The 17,312-nt window shown below is 43.1% G+C and overlaps 1 protein-coding gene across 3 annotated transcripts in view; it reads left to right on the top strand.

Moving 5' to 3' along the window:
- Positions 1-6,893, top strand: part of paxip1 (PAX interacting (with transcription-activation domain) protein 1) — a 29,868-nt gene extending 22,975 nt beyond the window's left edge. The window contains exons 21-23 of one of the 3 annotated variants that reach the window (XM_076078846.1): positions 393-468; positions 3,954-4,018; positions 6,574-6,893. In XM_076078846.1, the coding sequence (XP_075934961.1) occupies positions 393-468; positions 3,954-4,018; positions 6,574-6,585 (153 nt within the window). In that variant the 3' untranslated portion in view covers positions 6,586-6,893. Of the gene's footprint in view, positions 1-392; positions 469-3,953 lie in introns of all 3 variants that reach the window. The other 2 variants (XM_076078856.1, XM_076078838.1) reach the window with 2 other exon arrangements.
- Positions 6,894-17,312: the final 10,419 nt, after the last annotated feature.

The following is a 17,312-nucleotide window of genomic DNA, read 5'->3' as shown; positions in this document are numbered from 1 at the left end:
GAATCCAGATGTTTTCACAGCAAGATATTAGAGATGGAATTATGACTCGTTTAACTTCCTAACACTGGCATTAACTAAGCCCTTAATAATACATCATTGAAATGACTAATGCCCTCCCACAAATGTTTAATCAAAGCAAACTTCTGCACTGTAACTTCTTCACATGCAGTTCATTTGTTTTGTTTTGAACTAAATTCTGGCCTCATACACAATGCACCTTTTAAGCAATGATGATCATTTATGTTTACGTCAGGTTTCCCAATAGAACTAATACAGTACTAAGCATTAGTACTAATAAAGAAATGTAAACAGCAGAGAGTAAAACTTATTTTATTAAATACATAATACATTTATTTACAAAGTACTAACTACATGTTGGATTTCTGTTGCAGAATCTTCCAGAGATCATCTTAATTTCCTGTGACAATGACCTCCACCTTTGTAGAGAATACTTCTTGAAAAACATTGGTAAAACACACACACACACACACACACACACACACACACACAGAGAGAGACAGTCTTACTCCTGTCCTACGTTCTGAGTATTATCCACTTTTAGAAAGCAATTGTAAAATCACTTGATATTAGATATGTCCTAAACCAGTGGTGGGCTGTCAGGGCCTGCAAAGCCTTCTCTGCTGGCCTAAACAGAATCACAAAGTTATAGCTATTTTATCATTTAATAATTGTTCTTAAATACACTACATGTATTATAATTTATAAAATATTTTTCCCATTATCTTATGTTCTCATTGCACAGCTACTGTCTTCCTCAGTTGCTCTGCTTCCAGTGCAGCTTGTTTTAAGTAGAGCTTTTATCCAATCAGATTTCACCTCTGTGTCTCTAGGTAAGAAGAGAGGCAGAGGCCTGCAGAGTCACACGTACATCCATGTGCAGTTTAAGTGAATGGGGACGATATTGTTGATTGTCATAGTGTTCAACCAATCAGATCTTTAGTTTGACATGTTGGGCGTATTCTTTGACGTATCAGCACCTGCTAGCCGGCCTATAATGACGTCAGCATTACGTGCAGCTCAGTTTCCATGTGCAGCTCTGCCGGGAGGTGCAGAGTGTGCTGTGATTGGTCAGTGGGCGAGCACGTGACTATCGTGAAACGAAACTTAACAGCAGAGGCTTAGTCGGGTAGTGAATCCCATCACGTGATGCAGCTCAGCCAATCAAATATGGGCATTCTGACCCGAGTGAGATGTACCACACACCATGACACAGGGGGCTGAGATGAGGAAAGACACTGCAGAGCAGTACGTACAATGTTTAAGTTGTGAAAGTAAAATCATAAGACAATCTCTTTGGGCCGTGACTTGTCATTAAGGAGTGATGGTGGGTCCCACAGCCAGGCCAGCTGAGAACCACTGTCCTCCATGAGCGCAGTAAACATTAAATTTTCCTGAATATAAGCTTCTGCATTTTCCAAATGCTTAGTACTAATCAAACGTATTGTAAGTCTTGTACCGAACGGTAGGTACATAGGTACGTACATTTAATACGTACATAGTTACAGCCTTAGAAACTAATAATAACTGTGGCGCCATCATGTGGTTATAAGGTGGTATTTCAGCTGCAGGACAACAGTGAAGGCCTAGGTATAAAATGCACGGCCCGCCACTGTCCTAAACGGATCCTAAGAATCAGTATTGGGGCCGATCAAAATCTTCTACTCTACTCTACTGTGTTTCTTTACTGTATTCTACTGTGTTTCTTTACTGTACTGTACTTTGTTTCTTTACTTTACTCTGTTGCGTTTCTTTAATGTACTCTACTGCATTTCTTCACTGTACTCTACTGTGTTTCTTAACTATACTCTACTGCAGAGGTCTTCAACAGGGGGTCCGCGGAGGTACTGCAGGGGGTCTGCGAAATTTTTGGTTGATTAGACAATTAAAAAAAAAAAAAAAAATGTTTTTCTCTAAACATGAATGTGTCCATTATTGTAATAGTTCAGTATTGTATGAAAGATAACAGGTATTTTTATGCATGGCAGTGGTACTAATAGGCCATCACTCATTTTTCATTTCCACATTTAAAATTAAAACGTCAATTTGAATAGTTTGTATGCATGATTATCATGCAATTGACAGACAATGTTGATATTGGCATTAGTATCAGCTGACAAGGTATGTTTATAAAAGGCAGTGGCACGGCCTCCCTACTCACTGTACCTTGCACATGTTTAAAATAACAACATGAATATATGAACCTGTGTATTATTTGAATAGCTTAGTATGAAATGCACAATAAAGAGGTGTGTTTATACATGGCACTAGGCCCATTTAATATAAAACACATTTTTATACAATATATATAGTCGGGGGTCCCTGCTCCATCTCTCTATCAGTTTGGGGGTCCTTGGCCTGAAACACGTTGAAGACCCCTGCTCTACTGCATTTCTTCACTGTACTCGACTGTGTTTCTTCACTGTACTCTACTGGGTTTCTTTACTGTACTCTAATGTTTACTCTACTGCGTTTCTTTACTATACTCTACTGTGTTTCCTTACTGTACTCTACTGCATTTCTTCACTGTACTCTACTGTGTTTCTTAACTATACTCTACTGCATTTCTTCACTGTACTCAACTGCGTTTCTTTACTGTACTCTACTGCGTTTCTTCACTGTACTCTACTGTGTTTCTTTAATGTACTCTACTGCGTTTCTTTACTATACTCTACTGTGTTTCTTCACTGTACTCTACTGCATTTCTTCACTGTACTCTACTGTGTTTCTTTACTGTACTCTACTGCATTTTTTCACTGTACTCTACTGCATTTTTTTCACTGTACTCTACTGCATTTCTTCACCGTACTCTGCTGCGTGTCTTTACTGTACTCTACTGTAGTTCTTCACTCTACTCTACTGCATTTCTTTACTGTACTCTACTATGTTTCTTTACTGTACTCTACTGCGTTTCTTTACTGTACTGTACTGCGTTTCTTCACTGTACTCTTCTGTGTTTCTTCACTGTACTCTACTGGGTTTCTTTACTGTACTCTAATGTTTACTCTACTGCGTTTCTTTACTGTACTCTACTGCATTTTTTCACTGTACTCTACTGCGTTTCTTTACTGTACTCTACTGTGTTTCTTCACTGTACTCTACTGCATTTCTTCACTGTACTCTACTGTGTTTCTTTACTGTACTGTACTGCGTTTCTTCACTGTACTCTACTGCATTTCTCCACTTTACTCTACTGTGTACTCTACTGTGTTTCTTTACTGTACTCTACTATGTTTCTTCAATGTACTCTACTGCGTTTCTTTACTGTCCTCTACTGCATTTCTTCACTGTACTCTACTGTGTTTCTTTACTGTACTCTACTGCGTTTCTTTACTGTACTCTACTGCGTTTCTTTACTGTACTCTACTGTGTTTCTTCACTGTATTCTACTGCGTTTCTTCACTGTACTCTACTGCGTTTCTTCACTGTACTCTACTGTGTTTCTTCACTGTACTCTACTGCGTTTCTTCACTGTACTCTACTGCGTTGCTTCACTGTACTCCACCGTGTTTCTTTACTGTACTCTACTGCATTTCTTCACTGTACTCTACTGTGTTTCTTCACTGTACTCCACCGTGTTTCTTTACTGTACTCTACTGCATTTCTTCACTGTACTCCACCGTGTTTCTTTACTGTACTCTACTGCATTTCTTCACTGTACTCTACTGTGTTTCTTTACTGTACTCTACTATGTTTCTTCACTGTACTCTACTGCGTTGCTTTACTGTACTCTACAGTGTTTTGTATATATCAGCCTGTTAGTGTTGCATAAGTTCTTTACAAAAGCCTACAGTGCAGCATTTCACTTGTTAATGCGTGAAAATGTGTTTGTACACATCGAGAATGTTTACAAAGAGCATTGAGAGAAGTGTGTCTGTAAACCTGATGATCAGAATATGTACTGATGTGTTTCTCATTCTGTCTCTGTTGTCCAGATGTCCACAACGCTGAGTTCATCCTGACAGGAGTTCTCACCCAGAAGCTCGACTATGACTCATATCCTTTACAGCAATGACAGGTCAGGACAAAAGGCTTATTTTAGGACAGTAACTGCTCCTTTGGCATGATAGCAGATAGAGATACAGTTAGTGGAGCCATAGTTCTTTTGGCCTTCATTTTACACAGCTTCTACTACCAACTGTACTACCTGCTGATCAAACATTAGTACGGAGTTGTATGTTGTTGTTTTTTTGCACAATAAATAATAATATAAGGATACGACACATATATATAATATGTTGGGAAGGAAAGGAGCGTGTTTGAGTTCTCAGCAAATATGAAAAACTAAATTATTGACATCAATAGAATTATTAATGTCAGTAAGATTATTAACGATTATTAATAATAACGGGGCTCCACCCTGAGAACAGGGACCAATAACCAAACGATAAACTAAGTCTCATAATTAGTGTTCACTCACAATGTCAATAGTCTGAGTACTATTACACATTCAGAGTGAAAGTGAAGGTTTAAGTTTAAGAGCACAGACACATACCAGCTATTATCACAATACACATGCACAAGGTAATCACAGACAGCTGCTCTTTAAAGTACAACAGAGTTTACTAAGTTCCAATACCAATGATCTAGTCAACTAATATCTAAAACTAACAACTATACATTCATGAGCACGCTATCTAAAATCAACAGACTATCTGTAATGAGAGAGTGGGGAGAGAACAGTTCAGACAACGTATGATGTCATCTAAAACTGGGCTACGTCAAGTGGGACTACACATTAGAACGAACTATCAAAATGGAGTTTGCACGTGACCACCCTCGCAAGACCACAAAATGGCAAATATAGAGGTCTCGTTATCTACACGTGTCTGAAGCAGTTAGCCCAACCCGGAGCTACATGTAGCTTAACGCTATATGTGTGTGTGTGTGTGTTAGTAGAAGAAGAGAGAAAGCAAAACAAAATAAATCTTCCAAAACAGATCCTCACCACCGCCCTAATATACGGAGATTGCTATCTCATCACAGAAACGCGGCTGACGATCTTTGACTCGCCCAAAGGTTCTGACCTTTGAACCGATGAAACAACAAGCTACTGAACGGGGACTGAACTATCTTAAAACACGATTGCAGCAGTATGAAATACACTCATTTCTACACAACATTAACCATCTCGGTCGTTAATCTTGGAGATTATTATACATACACAATACCACGTTATGAAATGTAACTAGCAAAACACAAAGAAGATAATGAAACAAAAGGGATCTAACGATCTAATGACCTAACGAAGCCCGGACACCCTAAGTAAGCCTTACGATGAGGTGGCTTTGTGGCCGACGGTGTGGTCCTTCTGAGCTCCTCGGTCCTCAGGCTCAGGCTGCACAGCTCCGTGCTGAAACTCTGTGTGTCAGAGATCATTTCTTCGGCTCAGTAAGGGAATGTTTCTTCCTTACGGCTGGCACAAAGTGCACTTGGTTGGAAAGAGAAGTGTCCTCGTTCTCTGAAGAATCTGTTTTATTCAATTCGGCAGGCAAATTGTCCGCTTCCTTACGGAACAAAAAACGAAACAAATAGTCTCTATTTGTCCTGCCAATGTAAAACTGACCTAGGATCCTTTTAAAAACAGCAACGTTGCGTGCCCCCTTCTCTGACGTGAGTCAGAATGTAAAGGCAGAGAGTTAGGGCTGAAACAGTTTTGTAGAAGAATGGCTGAGCCACAGGGGTCTGTGGCCCTGACCAATGGGAGGCCAGCGTTGCGTTTGGGTGAAGATTTCACAGGTAAGTGTGGAATCCTTTCTGGTGGGGGTTTGAATGCTATCTACCCAAATCAGGCCCCTGAAGGCCAGATCCCTTTGTTTCAAAGCACATGGGCCCAACAAATATATGATTTGACACACATGCGAGGTCAACTACGACAAATTGATCTGTGTGAAGAGGAGTTGCAGGATGAAGAGCTGTAGTTAAGCTTCCTTCCTGACAGTGTACTCAGTGTATCCACACTTGACTCAAAGTGCTGCTCACACCTGCACAACAGTCTTCTTAATATCACACATATGATAGCAGCAGTACATATTAACTGAAATTAATATGATCATATTAAAAAAACTAGTTTCTACACGTGCTTATTTATCTGCTGATGATCACTGTGTATTTACTACCAATCACATCCTTGACTTTACATGACTGCTGTCCAGAGGACTGATGGACGTGTTCTCATCTCACTATGGCACTAAAATCAACTGTAAACCTTCAACACGCTCTTTATTTTTATTCTGACAGTCTTGTTAATGTCTGAGTGATACTGTAGTGCAGACTCTAGACAGCAACAATAAGACTGATGATCACTGAAACAAACATGCAGAACAGTGTGAGAGCAGTCCCATCCAACAGCTCTGCAATAACTCCTTCCTTCATTGAATTCTAATGTGCTAATATTCAGTTCACCCCATTTAAATGAATGAGTGCAGACTGACTATCGGACATGCCAGCGTGTTGAGTAAAGATGCCCTTTAGACCCTTTAATGGTGTTGGTACTGTGCCAGCAGTGATATGTGCTGTGGACTAAAAGTGACTTTCCTTGACAGTCACACATATAAATTCACTTGATGGTGAAGCAGTGATGACACGAAGAGGAGAGTGAGGAGGAGGAGGAGCCCGTCAGGAAGCCGCCTGTGTACAGTCCAGCCACACTGACTTTTCTATGTTTTTATTTCTGTGCATAGATCTCGAGTCTCCATTTTGTAGCTTTTTATTACCTGTTTGAGAATAAATAAATGGATGTTATTTTTCTGAAATGAATGTTTAAATTATGGAGGATTTTAACCCTTTTACTGTTGTTGAAATCGAACGTGTAAAGGCTTCAGCTCGTACACACTGCTTTTTTGGAATAAAAACTGTACATTGTTTGTGAAAAATGTCTTTGAATTTGAAGAATAATGTCTCCAAAATGTTCTTTTTTAGTCCGTGTCTTCCACCTGTGAAATAAGCCTCAAGTAAGAAAGCTCAAGTATCGACCATGAACAGACGTTTTGGCAATCGATGACTGAGCTTTGCTCGTAGGTCAAACAATCAACAATCAAAGCTTAAAGGAAAGGTCACGTTTCAGGACAAAAGCTCCGTCTCTGCTGGTTCCTACTTCTGAGGGTTTGAGAGCTTTCTTGAAGGTATTCCTCACAGGGTTAAGCAGATAATTCCTGATAGATTTGATTTAATTAACTGGTAATGAGGGTCTGGGGTAGTTACTGGTGAAGTTCTAATTGCTGGCTGTCAGACAGATAGCCTGGGGTCATGTGTGGTTGGGGGTGCAGGATGGGAGCGGGGAGTGCAGCGTCGCCTGCAGTGCTGCCCTCAAAACTACAGCAGACTGAATTAGATAGTCTGAGCCAAGGTCATGTGCTACATATCGGATGTGTGCTGCCGAACGAGTATTTACACGAACATGAGATTCATTCCGTTTAGTCTGAACATTTCATGTCAAAGCAGAACCAAAGCTCTGCAACTTTTCAGTACGGTTGCCACTGACAGAACAAGTAGTAGCTTCACAACCCTTTCTGTTTCAGGCTTTTGGGTGATTTGTTCTTTTGACAAACCCGTCCAGGAATCCTTTCATAGTGCACTGAACCTTTATTTCTTTTTCACTAACTGAAAAGTGACACCATCTAATGGTCTGAACCTAAAAAGCCACCGTCCTCCATTGCACAGTTGGACCCGAGTGTCTCATTGACATGTAGTTGGATTCATTACTGGAGCTAAACATGTTCTCCCTCAGTCTTTAGAGAGCAACGGGGTCCAATGTTCGGTGAACAGGTTGTAAATACACGGTCTTCAGAGGGCTACTCCAGACATCTAGTGACATGTCCATAAAAGGCGGGGACTCCCAAGAGAGACTCAGAATATAAGCAGCAGAAGCTGAGCTTTCAGAATAAAACAATACTGGATCATAATCTTCCCATAATGCAACTTGATATGATCTTTTTATTGGGCGGACCCTGCCACATTGTTTGTAATGTAGGCTGTCTGTTATAGATTTGAGATGACCCTGATGACATCCCTATGACACCATCAGGGTCATGCCCTCTGCACTAAACATGACTAGTAAATATATGTTTGCTATGTAAAATAGTACAAATAGTTCACCGGTCTGGTTCCTCACGATGTCTCGCTCTAAACAGACAGAACTGTGAGGATGCTCTATATTCTAAAAACATTAAATATCTGAATATCTAAATCTAAAGAGCTTTAGAGCATGTTGGCTCAATAAACAGGAACTGTTCAAAGACATGTCTGACCAACAGTAAAATAATGCAAACATGCAGTGAGTGTTTTAGATGAATACTACATGATTGTGAGAAATATAGTATACCAGCCACATTAACGTCTCTTTCTGTTATGAGTAGATGGTGAGACTGGAGTTGTACATACTTTTACCTTTCACATCATCTTCATACCTCACTTTCATTGATTTCAGTTTTATTGTTGTGGCAGGGGTATCACACTACTCAGCCTCCCGGGGAAGCCGTATGCCAGGGTGCTGGAAAGGAGGCTCCGACCGTTTGTCGAACCTCAGATTCAAGAGGAGCAGTGCGGATTCCGTCCCGGCCGTGGAACAGTGGACCAGCTCTTTACCCTCGCAAGACTACTGGAGGGGTTCTGGGAGTTTGCCCAACCAGTCTACATGTGCTTTGTGGACTTGGAGAAGGCTTTCGACCGGGTCCCTCGGGGGTTCTTGTGGGGGGTGCTGCGGGAGTATGGGGTGCCAGAGCCATTACAACGGGCGATCCGGTCTCTGTACGACTGCAGTAGGAGCTGTGTCCGCATTCTCGGCAATAAGTCAGACACGTTCCCGGTGGGTGTTGGCCTCCGCCAGGGCTGCCCTTTGTCTCCGGTCCTGTTCGTGACTTTCATGGTATCTAGGCGCAGCCGGGGGGTGGAGAACGTCAGGTTCGGGGGTCTCGGGATCGCCTCTCTGCTGTTTGCAGATGATGTGGTCCTGTTAGCCTCCTCGGATCGTGACCTCCAGCATTCACTGGGGCGGTTTGCAGCCGAGTGTGAAGCGGCGGGGATGAGAGTTAGCACCTCCAAATCTGAGGCCATGGTGCTCTGCCGGAAACCGGTGGATTGCTCCCTCCAGGTGGGGACGGAGTGCCTACCTCAAGCGAAGGAGTTCAAGTATCTCGGGGTCTTGTTCACGAGTGAGGGTAAGATGGAGCGGGAGATCGACAGGCGGATCGGTGCGGCTGCAGCAGTAAAGCAGGCGCTGCACCGGACCGTCTTGGTGAAGAGGGAGCTGAGCCGGAAGGCAAAGCTCTCAATTTACCACTCGGTCTACGTTCCTACCCTCACCTATGGTCACGAACTCTGGGTCGTGATCGAAAGGACAAGGTCGCGGCTACAAGCGGCCGAAATGAGCTTCCTCCGTAGGGTGGCCGGGCTCAGCCTTAGAGATAGGGTAAGGAGCTCGGTCATCAGGAGGGAGCTTGGAGTCGAGCCGCTACTCCTTCGCGTCGAAAGGAGTCAGCTGAGGTGGTTCGGGCATCTAATTAGGATGCCTCCTGGACGCCTCCCACTGGAGGTTTTCCAGGCACGTCCAACTGGGAAGAGACCCCGGGGAAGACCCAGAACACGCTGGAGGGATTACATCTCCCAGCTGGCCTGGGAACGCCTCGGGATCCCCCAGAATGAGCTGGAACATGTTGCCGGTGAGAGGGAAGTCTGGGTCAGCCTGCTTGACCTGTTGCCACCGCGACCCCGGATAAGCGGAGGAAAATGGATGGATGGATGGATGTTGTGGCAGGAAAACCTTTAAATCAGTATTTCAGACATCATGAAACTGGAAGTCAGACCAACAAAACTGAAGTTAGTTGACTGCAGCTATTACACGCTGCTGAAGGATGAGCACGAACCCCTGTGGGATGAATCACATTGTTGGGATCTGACTATATGGTTTCGACATGTGTTGTGGAACAAAGAGAGTCAGGCCTTCCCTTTTGCAAGCAAAGGTTTCATCCTGATTGTAGTTTGATGAGCACCAAACCCCAACTCTGGAGAAATTCACAATAGGGTGTGAGTTTCCTCCCCCCAAATGCAACACTGCTCTCATTGGACGGGAGCAGGGATGCGGAGGCGGGGGAAGACGACCCTGCTCCCCCAAAAAACTATGCTTCCCTGAAGTTACCTGAAAGCAGCGCTGCAATCTAATTGGCCGAGGGCCAAGACACCCCAGGACCCCTGTGGTTCAGCCACCGTTCTACAAAACTACCTGCAACACCCACCTCAATGCTTTTTCCATCGATCCCTCCGGGGTAGCAGGAGGCACACATGCAACGTTGTTCTTCTTTTTAATCAAAACCTAGGTCTAACAGTTTATATTCGCTGGCCGAATTCACCAAACTGTCTATTTTATCTTTGTTCGTATCCACGAAGCGAACCCCTTTTTAGTCCTGCAGAAGTGAAGAAGCAAGACTTCTTCAGAGAGAGAGAGAGAGAGAACTTCCACTCTCCACCAAGCGCCTCGTTTGCTCCGGCCATAAGGACGCGAAAATCCCTTATCCAGACGACAGCGAGTCTCTCCTACCGAGAGAACACCTCCCGCGGCCCGCAGCCGCGCTGCCCGAGCCCACGGAAGCTCAGAAGAATCCCCCCCCCCCCCCCCTCAACCAACACGATCGCATCGTACCGTAAGGCGAAATAGATTCTGGGCAGAGTTAGAGAGAGTTTAATTTGTGTTTTATCTTGTTTGTGTGCTTAAATTACTGTTCATTTTTATAACGTGGTGTCTGCTTAATAATCGCCGACACTAACAGTCGCTGAGATCGTTGGGGAGAAGTGGGTGTATTTCATGCTGCCGTGATCTGTGTTGAGATAGATGCCTCGTGAGGTCGAAGTTGCTTCTCATCAATTCAGGAGGTCAGAACCGCCGGCTGAGACAAAGAGTCGCGGTTCTTGCTCCCCTGGCTGAGAGAGCAATCTTCCGTACTCCCGCGCGGAGCGGAGGATCTTAATCTCTTGTTTTATTTAATTTTGTTTTGTTCCTTTCCCTTCTCTTTCACTAATCCACACACACACACGCACGCACGGACGCACGCACGCATGCACACACACACACACACACACACACATAGCTGGCTACCGGCACTAGACGCCGGGTCTCCTGTTGGCTATCCGCCATTTTGAGTCTCGCGCATGAGAGACGTCACCACGTCCCAACTACGTCATACGTCGCTGAGCTGTTCCCTCGCTCCTCCCCCTACGCACACACACACACACACTGCCCCCCCCCCCCCCTCTTTTCAATAGTCTGTTGATTTTAGATAGCGTGCTCATAAATGTATAGTTGTTGTTAGTTTAGATATTAGTTGACTAGATCATTAGTATTAGAATGTAATAAACTCTGTTATATTTTAAAGAGCAGCTGTCTGTGATTACCTTGTGCATGTGTATTGTGATAATAGCTGATATGCGTCTGTGCTCTTAAACTTAAACCTTCACTTTCACTCTGAATGTGTCATAGTACTCAGACTGTTGACATTGTGAGTGAACACTAATTATGAGACTTAGTTTATCGTTTGGTTATTGGTCCCTGTTCTCAGGGTGGTGCCCCGTTATTATTAATAATCATTAATAACTCTATTGATGTCAAGAATTTAGTTTCTTAGATGCTGATAAAGCAAACACGCTCCTTTACATTCCCAACATATTGCTGATAACCCGTGTCAGGCTATGTTATTCCCAACAACATCGAAGGGAGAGAGGCGCTTTCTCCTCAAAAGATGACTGCAGCTGGAAGATAGATTGAGTACAGCGGGAAACCTGCTCATCACATCAACATACAGGTGACTCCAAATCTGACCAGATGTCTGTCTTGGAGTCTTCCATACAGGTTGCAGGGCTCACTAAATGAGGCTGAACATGATCAATTTTTGTTATGGTCTTCACCCTCCATCATCAAACCACCAATGATATGTGAGGGGATATCTTTTTGTGAGAGGGCTGTTGATCCCTCCAGTAGAGTTCCACACGATCTCTGAGGCTGTTCTAGATGTTTTTGATGGAACACTGCACATCCTTTTTATTTATCACCCACCTCTACATGTCAATAGTAGTAGTTGTAGTAGTAGTTGTAGTAGTAGTAGTAGTTGTAGTAGTAAATACAAATATTTTTCACAATCTGGCAACCCAAAAGCTGCTTTAATGAACAGCTTATGGCTCATCCATAGAGTGCTAGTAAATCATGTATTAACCATTAGTGAAGCATAGGTTCATTATGTATTGTCCATTAGTGAAGTGTTCATGAGAGCTTACAGACCTTTCTATAAATGCTACCTACCTTGTTAGAAAGTGGTACCCTAACATGTTGTAAGGGGCACCAGGCCCAGAGAGTAATAATGATAATAACTACTTTATACAACACCTTTCTTAACAGTTTCAAAGAGTTTAACAATGAAAGAAAGACAATAACCAACAAATGGCAAAGGACGCTGCAGTAATGTTCAGACAGGCAGCTATTGTTATGCATAACAGAGTTTAACATGTTGCTGTTAATAGCAGCTGATTCACTCCAGATGTCCTGCTGCCCGTCCACCGTTGATGACATCATCAGCTGAATGAAGAAATCCACATGAGCAAGAACATCTCTGAGAGAACACACACACACACACACTATTTGTATGATCCTAATTAATTCCAATTAGAAATGCAAATAAGGAGCCACATCTTTGATTAAGCAGCAGACAGGCTCCTTGTTGGTTTGTGATGTCCTCCTCTGACGCAGCCCAGTTGTGGGGAGAAGGAATGACAGAAGTATTGGGACATAGAAAATGTTGTAATTAATGTAGAAATGCTTCATGTGAGATATTTCTAATTAGTCCCCAGTCCCTCCCTCTGTTGCATCAGACACACTTTTGGCCTGCCAACTTCGCTGTGTTCCACAGGATGCAGAGGAATTACATACTAATTACACAGAGATGGGCTCTGGGATTCATCTGGCCCCGCAATTTACATATGAGCTAATTAGCATATGATGGAACTAATGACTAGTAATTTAACCAATTACAAGGCTGGGCTATCTCATTACACTTCTGGAAAAAGGAGGCTTCGAGAAAAATGCTTTGTTTCAGACAAAGCAGAGAACAGGAGAAGACGTTTCCCCTTTATGTATCCAGGTTCACTACAAACAGTGAGCAACTCCGCTGGACACAGACGAAGGTTTAGTGCCCTGCTCGGGGGCACTACAGTAGAAGTGGAGGTAGTGGTGAATATTGAACAGATAAGAGACCTGCCATCCTCAAAGTACTGAGCGACTGCTATAATAACATAACACCATATGTCATATGTAACAAAACACTCTAAATAATATAACAGAAAGCAACACTGTATACTACAGCACACTATATATACCATATGTATAACAGGACACAACACACTATATACAACTTATGTATAACAGGACACGACACACTATATACAACATATGTATAACAGGACACGACACACTATATATAACATATGTATAACAGGACATGACACACTATATATAACATGTATAACAGGACACAACACACTACAACATATGTATAACAGGACACGACACACTATATATAACATATGTATAACAGGACACAACACACTATATACAACATATGTATAACAGGACACGACACACTATATATAACATATGTATAACAGGACACAACACACTATATACAACTATATAACACTAATAACAAATATTGTTTAGCGTTAAAGTCCAAGTATTTGTTTATAATTTGGGTTGTTTTGTGTTAGTCTCTAATTATCCCCCAGACCAGAAAATAAAAGGCACGAAACATAATCTCCAAAACAATTCAGTGTATTTTATGTCAATAAAAGTAATTTAAAAGACCAAGTATAATATGTTGAAAGAAAGTCATAGTATAGTAAGTCGAAAAAACTCATGAAAAGTCAAAAAATAGAATGTCGAAGAAACATAGTATAGTGTGTCAAACACGCCCTGATGGCCGTGGTGGAGGAATTGCCGCTCTTCACCGCCAACACATCAAAACCAGCCTGACTAACATCGAAAGTCCACTCTCATTTGAACAGCTCACATTCAAACTCTCTGGTCCTAAACCCCTGGTCATTGCAATTATCTACCGCCCCCCCAAACCCAACCCTGCCTTTCTCTCCGACCTATCTGAATTCCTCACCCAGCTCTGCTCCGTCTCACCTTCCATCCTGTTGCTTGGTGATTTCAACATCCACATCGACTCCTCAGACTGTAAAACTGCCACAGAATTTCTGGACATGCTTCAACTTCACTCAACACATTGACTTCCCCACCCACAACCGCGGTCACATCCTGGACCTGGTCTGCTCCACTGAAATAACCATCAACCACCTCTCCGGCTATGACCTCACCATCTCTGACCATCTAGCCATCATCATGGAGATTGACATCCCCATCCCAGAACCCAAACTCACGCGCACCATCACTCTCCGTAATATCAAGTCTGTCTGCCCCTCATCCCTGTCAGCCTGTCTCACTGAAAAATTCTCCACACTCACCCCCTCCCTTAGCCCCTCCCCCTCAGACCTGGTCAACCTCTACAATAGCACACTATCCTCCTGCCTTGATCAGCTTGCCCCTCTCAAAATCAGAACTCTCTTTCACCCACACTGCTCCCTGGTTCACCCCTGAACTCCGCCTCATGAAATCCTGGAAACGCAGACTAGAGTGACTCTCCAAAAAAACCGGCCTCACAGTTCACACCCTGGCGTACAAGGAACACATACAGCAATACAAACTGGCTCTAAACTCTGCTCGCTCCACCTACTACTCTGGCATCATCCACTCTGGTTCCGCCAACCCCAAAGTCCTCTTCTCCACAATACACAAACTCCTCAATCCTATGGACAATCTCTCCCACTCCTCCACAGCAGAGAAATGCAACTCCTTCCTGACGTTCTACAAAGCTAAAATTGACACCATCTACAACCAACTGGCCACTTCCAGCCCCGCTTCGTCCAACCCTGTATCTGCAAATCCTCCACTAACTGACCGGTCACTCTTACGATTCTCTCTCATCTCCCCCTCGGATCTCAATAAATCACTTTCTGGCATGAAGACTCTAACCTGTGACCTCGACCCTATTCCTTCCACTTTAGTTATGGCCTGTCTCCCGGCCCTCCGCCCGCACCTCCTCTCTGTCATCAACTCCCTGTCTACTGGCTCCGTCCCTCCCGCCCTCAAACTCACCTCAGTCACACCCATCCTCAAAAAACCTGGCTTTGACCCCGACAGTCACAATAATTACAGACCCATCTCCAATCTCCCTTTTCTGTCTAAAATACTGGAACGCACTGTTGCCCGTCAACTGAAAACACACCTGGACTCAAACCAACTGTATGAACCATTTCAATCCGGATTCAGATCTCATCACAGCACAGAAACTGCCCTCATCAAAGTCACCAACGACCTCCTCCTCTCCTCTGATGAACACTCCCTCAACATCCTGATACTGCTCGACCTCAGCGCAGCCTTCGACACCATCAACCACTCCATCCTCCTTTCCCATCTCGAGTCCTCCCTCCACATCACTGGCACAGCCCTCCTGGTTTAAATCATACCTCTCCGACCGTGAACAGTTCATCAGCATCAACAAATTCAAGTCTGACACAGCCCCAGTCTCTCATGGTGTCCCCCAAGGTTCAGTACTCGGTCCCCTCCTCTTCATCCTATACCTGCTCCCCCTTGGCGACATCATACGCCACCATGGTCTCCACTTCCACTGCTATGCTGACGACACCCAGCTCTACATCTCCACCAAATCCATCACCCACACCATCCACTCCACCATCACCAACTGCCTCACAGATATAAAAACCTGGATGCAAGCAAACTTCCTCAAACTCAACAGCGACAAATCTGAAGTCCTCATCATCGGCCCCAAATCATTAAACGAATCCCAGCACGTCTCCCTCTGCATCGATGGCACCACTGTTCCTGCCTCCACACATGTCCGTAACCTTGGGATCATTTTCGATCAAACTCTCTCATATGAACGCCACGTCAATCACATCACAAAAACTGTCCAAGCATCGGACCTGGGGGGACAGGGCCTTCTCCATTGCTGCCCCCTCCCTCTGGAACTCCCTGCCCCAACACCTCAGACATTCTCTGTCACTCGCCACTTTCAAAACTGCACTTAAAACTCACCTATTCAAATCTGCTTTTAACCTCTAAAGTCAGTCATGTATTCATTGTTTTCTTTCTTTCTTTTCGTGTTTATTTTTCTTTCTTACTGTTATGATGTCATAGATTTTGTTCTTATTATAAATGCTTTTATTGTTTCTGTTTTTACCATGTAAAGTGTCTTTGAGTGCCTTTTAAAGCGCTATATAAATAAAATGTATTATTATTATTATTAAACAATTCATTGTATTTCATGTCAAAAAAATGTCATAAAAAGACGAAGTAAACATAGTTTCAAAGACTTTCTTCAACAAAGTACCTCAGGACAGTTGATTTAACAGTTTCATGATGTTTTCATTAGAACATTCATTAGAATGTTACACACCTTTACTCGTTTAAGGTACATACTCAGCCTTTTATGCTCTTAAAAGACTTTACAGGCTGGCAAGAGGCCAAAAATGAATTTTGTGAAAGTAAACACAGTTTCAAAGACTTTCTTAACAAAGTGCCTCAGGACTGATGCTTTCATGACTTTACTGCCGAAAAGATGCATTTTCACTTTTTATGCTCTTAAAGTCATGCTTTCATGACTTTACTCAAGGCAGTAAAGTCATGAAAGCATCAGATATTCATGAAAATGACATGAAACAGTGAAATCAACTGTCCTGAGCCACTTTTTTGAAGAAAATCTTTGAAACCATGTTTACTTTCACAAAATCCACTTTCAAAACTTACGTTTCTGCCTGAAACGTAAGACGTTTCAGGCCTGAAAGAGGCCAAAAGTGAATCACTTCATCTGTGCCTTTGCAAGTTGTCTGTGTTGGCTATCTGGTTTCTTAATCCCTCTGTCTACCCATACTATCCCTTCTCTCAAAAGAGGGGGGTTGTGGTTAGATTTGTCAGGGATACAAGCAACTATTTCAGGCATAGATACATTCTAATCTAATTTCAGGTTTATATGGTATTGAGTAAATTATTTCACATCCTACTTGTTCTAATAGGTTTGTGACTGTATCACATTCCCGCACAGCCATCTATTCTGGTGTCTGTGGGGCGCTTTGAGCTGCAGCACTCATAAACACACACAGAGACACACACACTGTGCTCTGGTTCTCCTCTTTTTAAGCTGCTGTGGTCATTTTGTGGTGTTTTGTTTTGTCTCCAC

The sequence above is a fragment of the Anarhichas minor genome, unplaced genomic scaffold, assembly GCF_050575085.1.
Source record: "Anarhichas minor isolate MPS153535 unplaced genomic scaffold, ASM5057508v1 ptg000006l, whole genome shotgun sequence".
Classification (NCBI taxonomy): domain Eukaryota; kingdom Metazoa; phylum Chordata; class Actinopteri; order Perciformes; family Anarhichadidae; genus Anarhichas; species Anarhichas minor.
The sequence above is the reverse complement of the archived record's forward strand: the minus strand, read 5'-3'. Positions and strand labels throughout refer to the sequence as shown.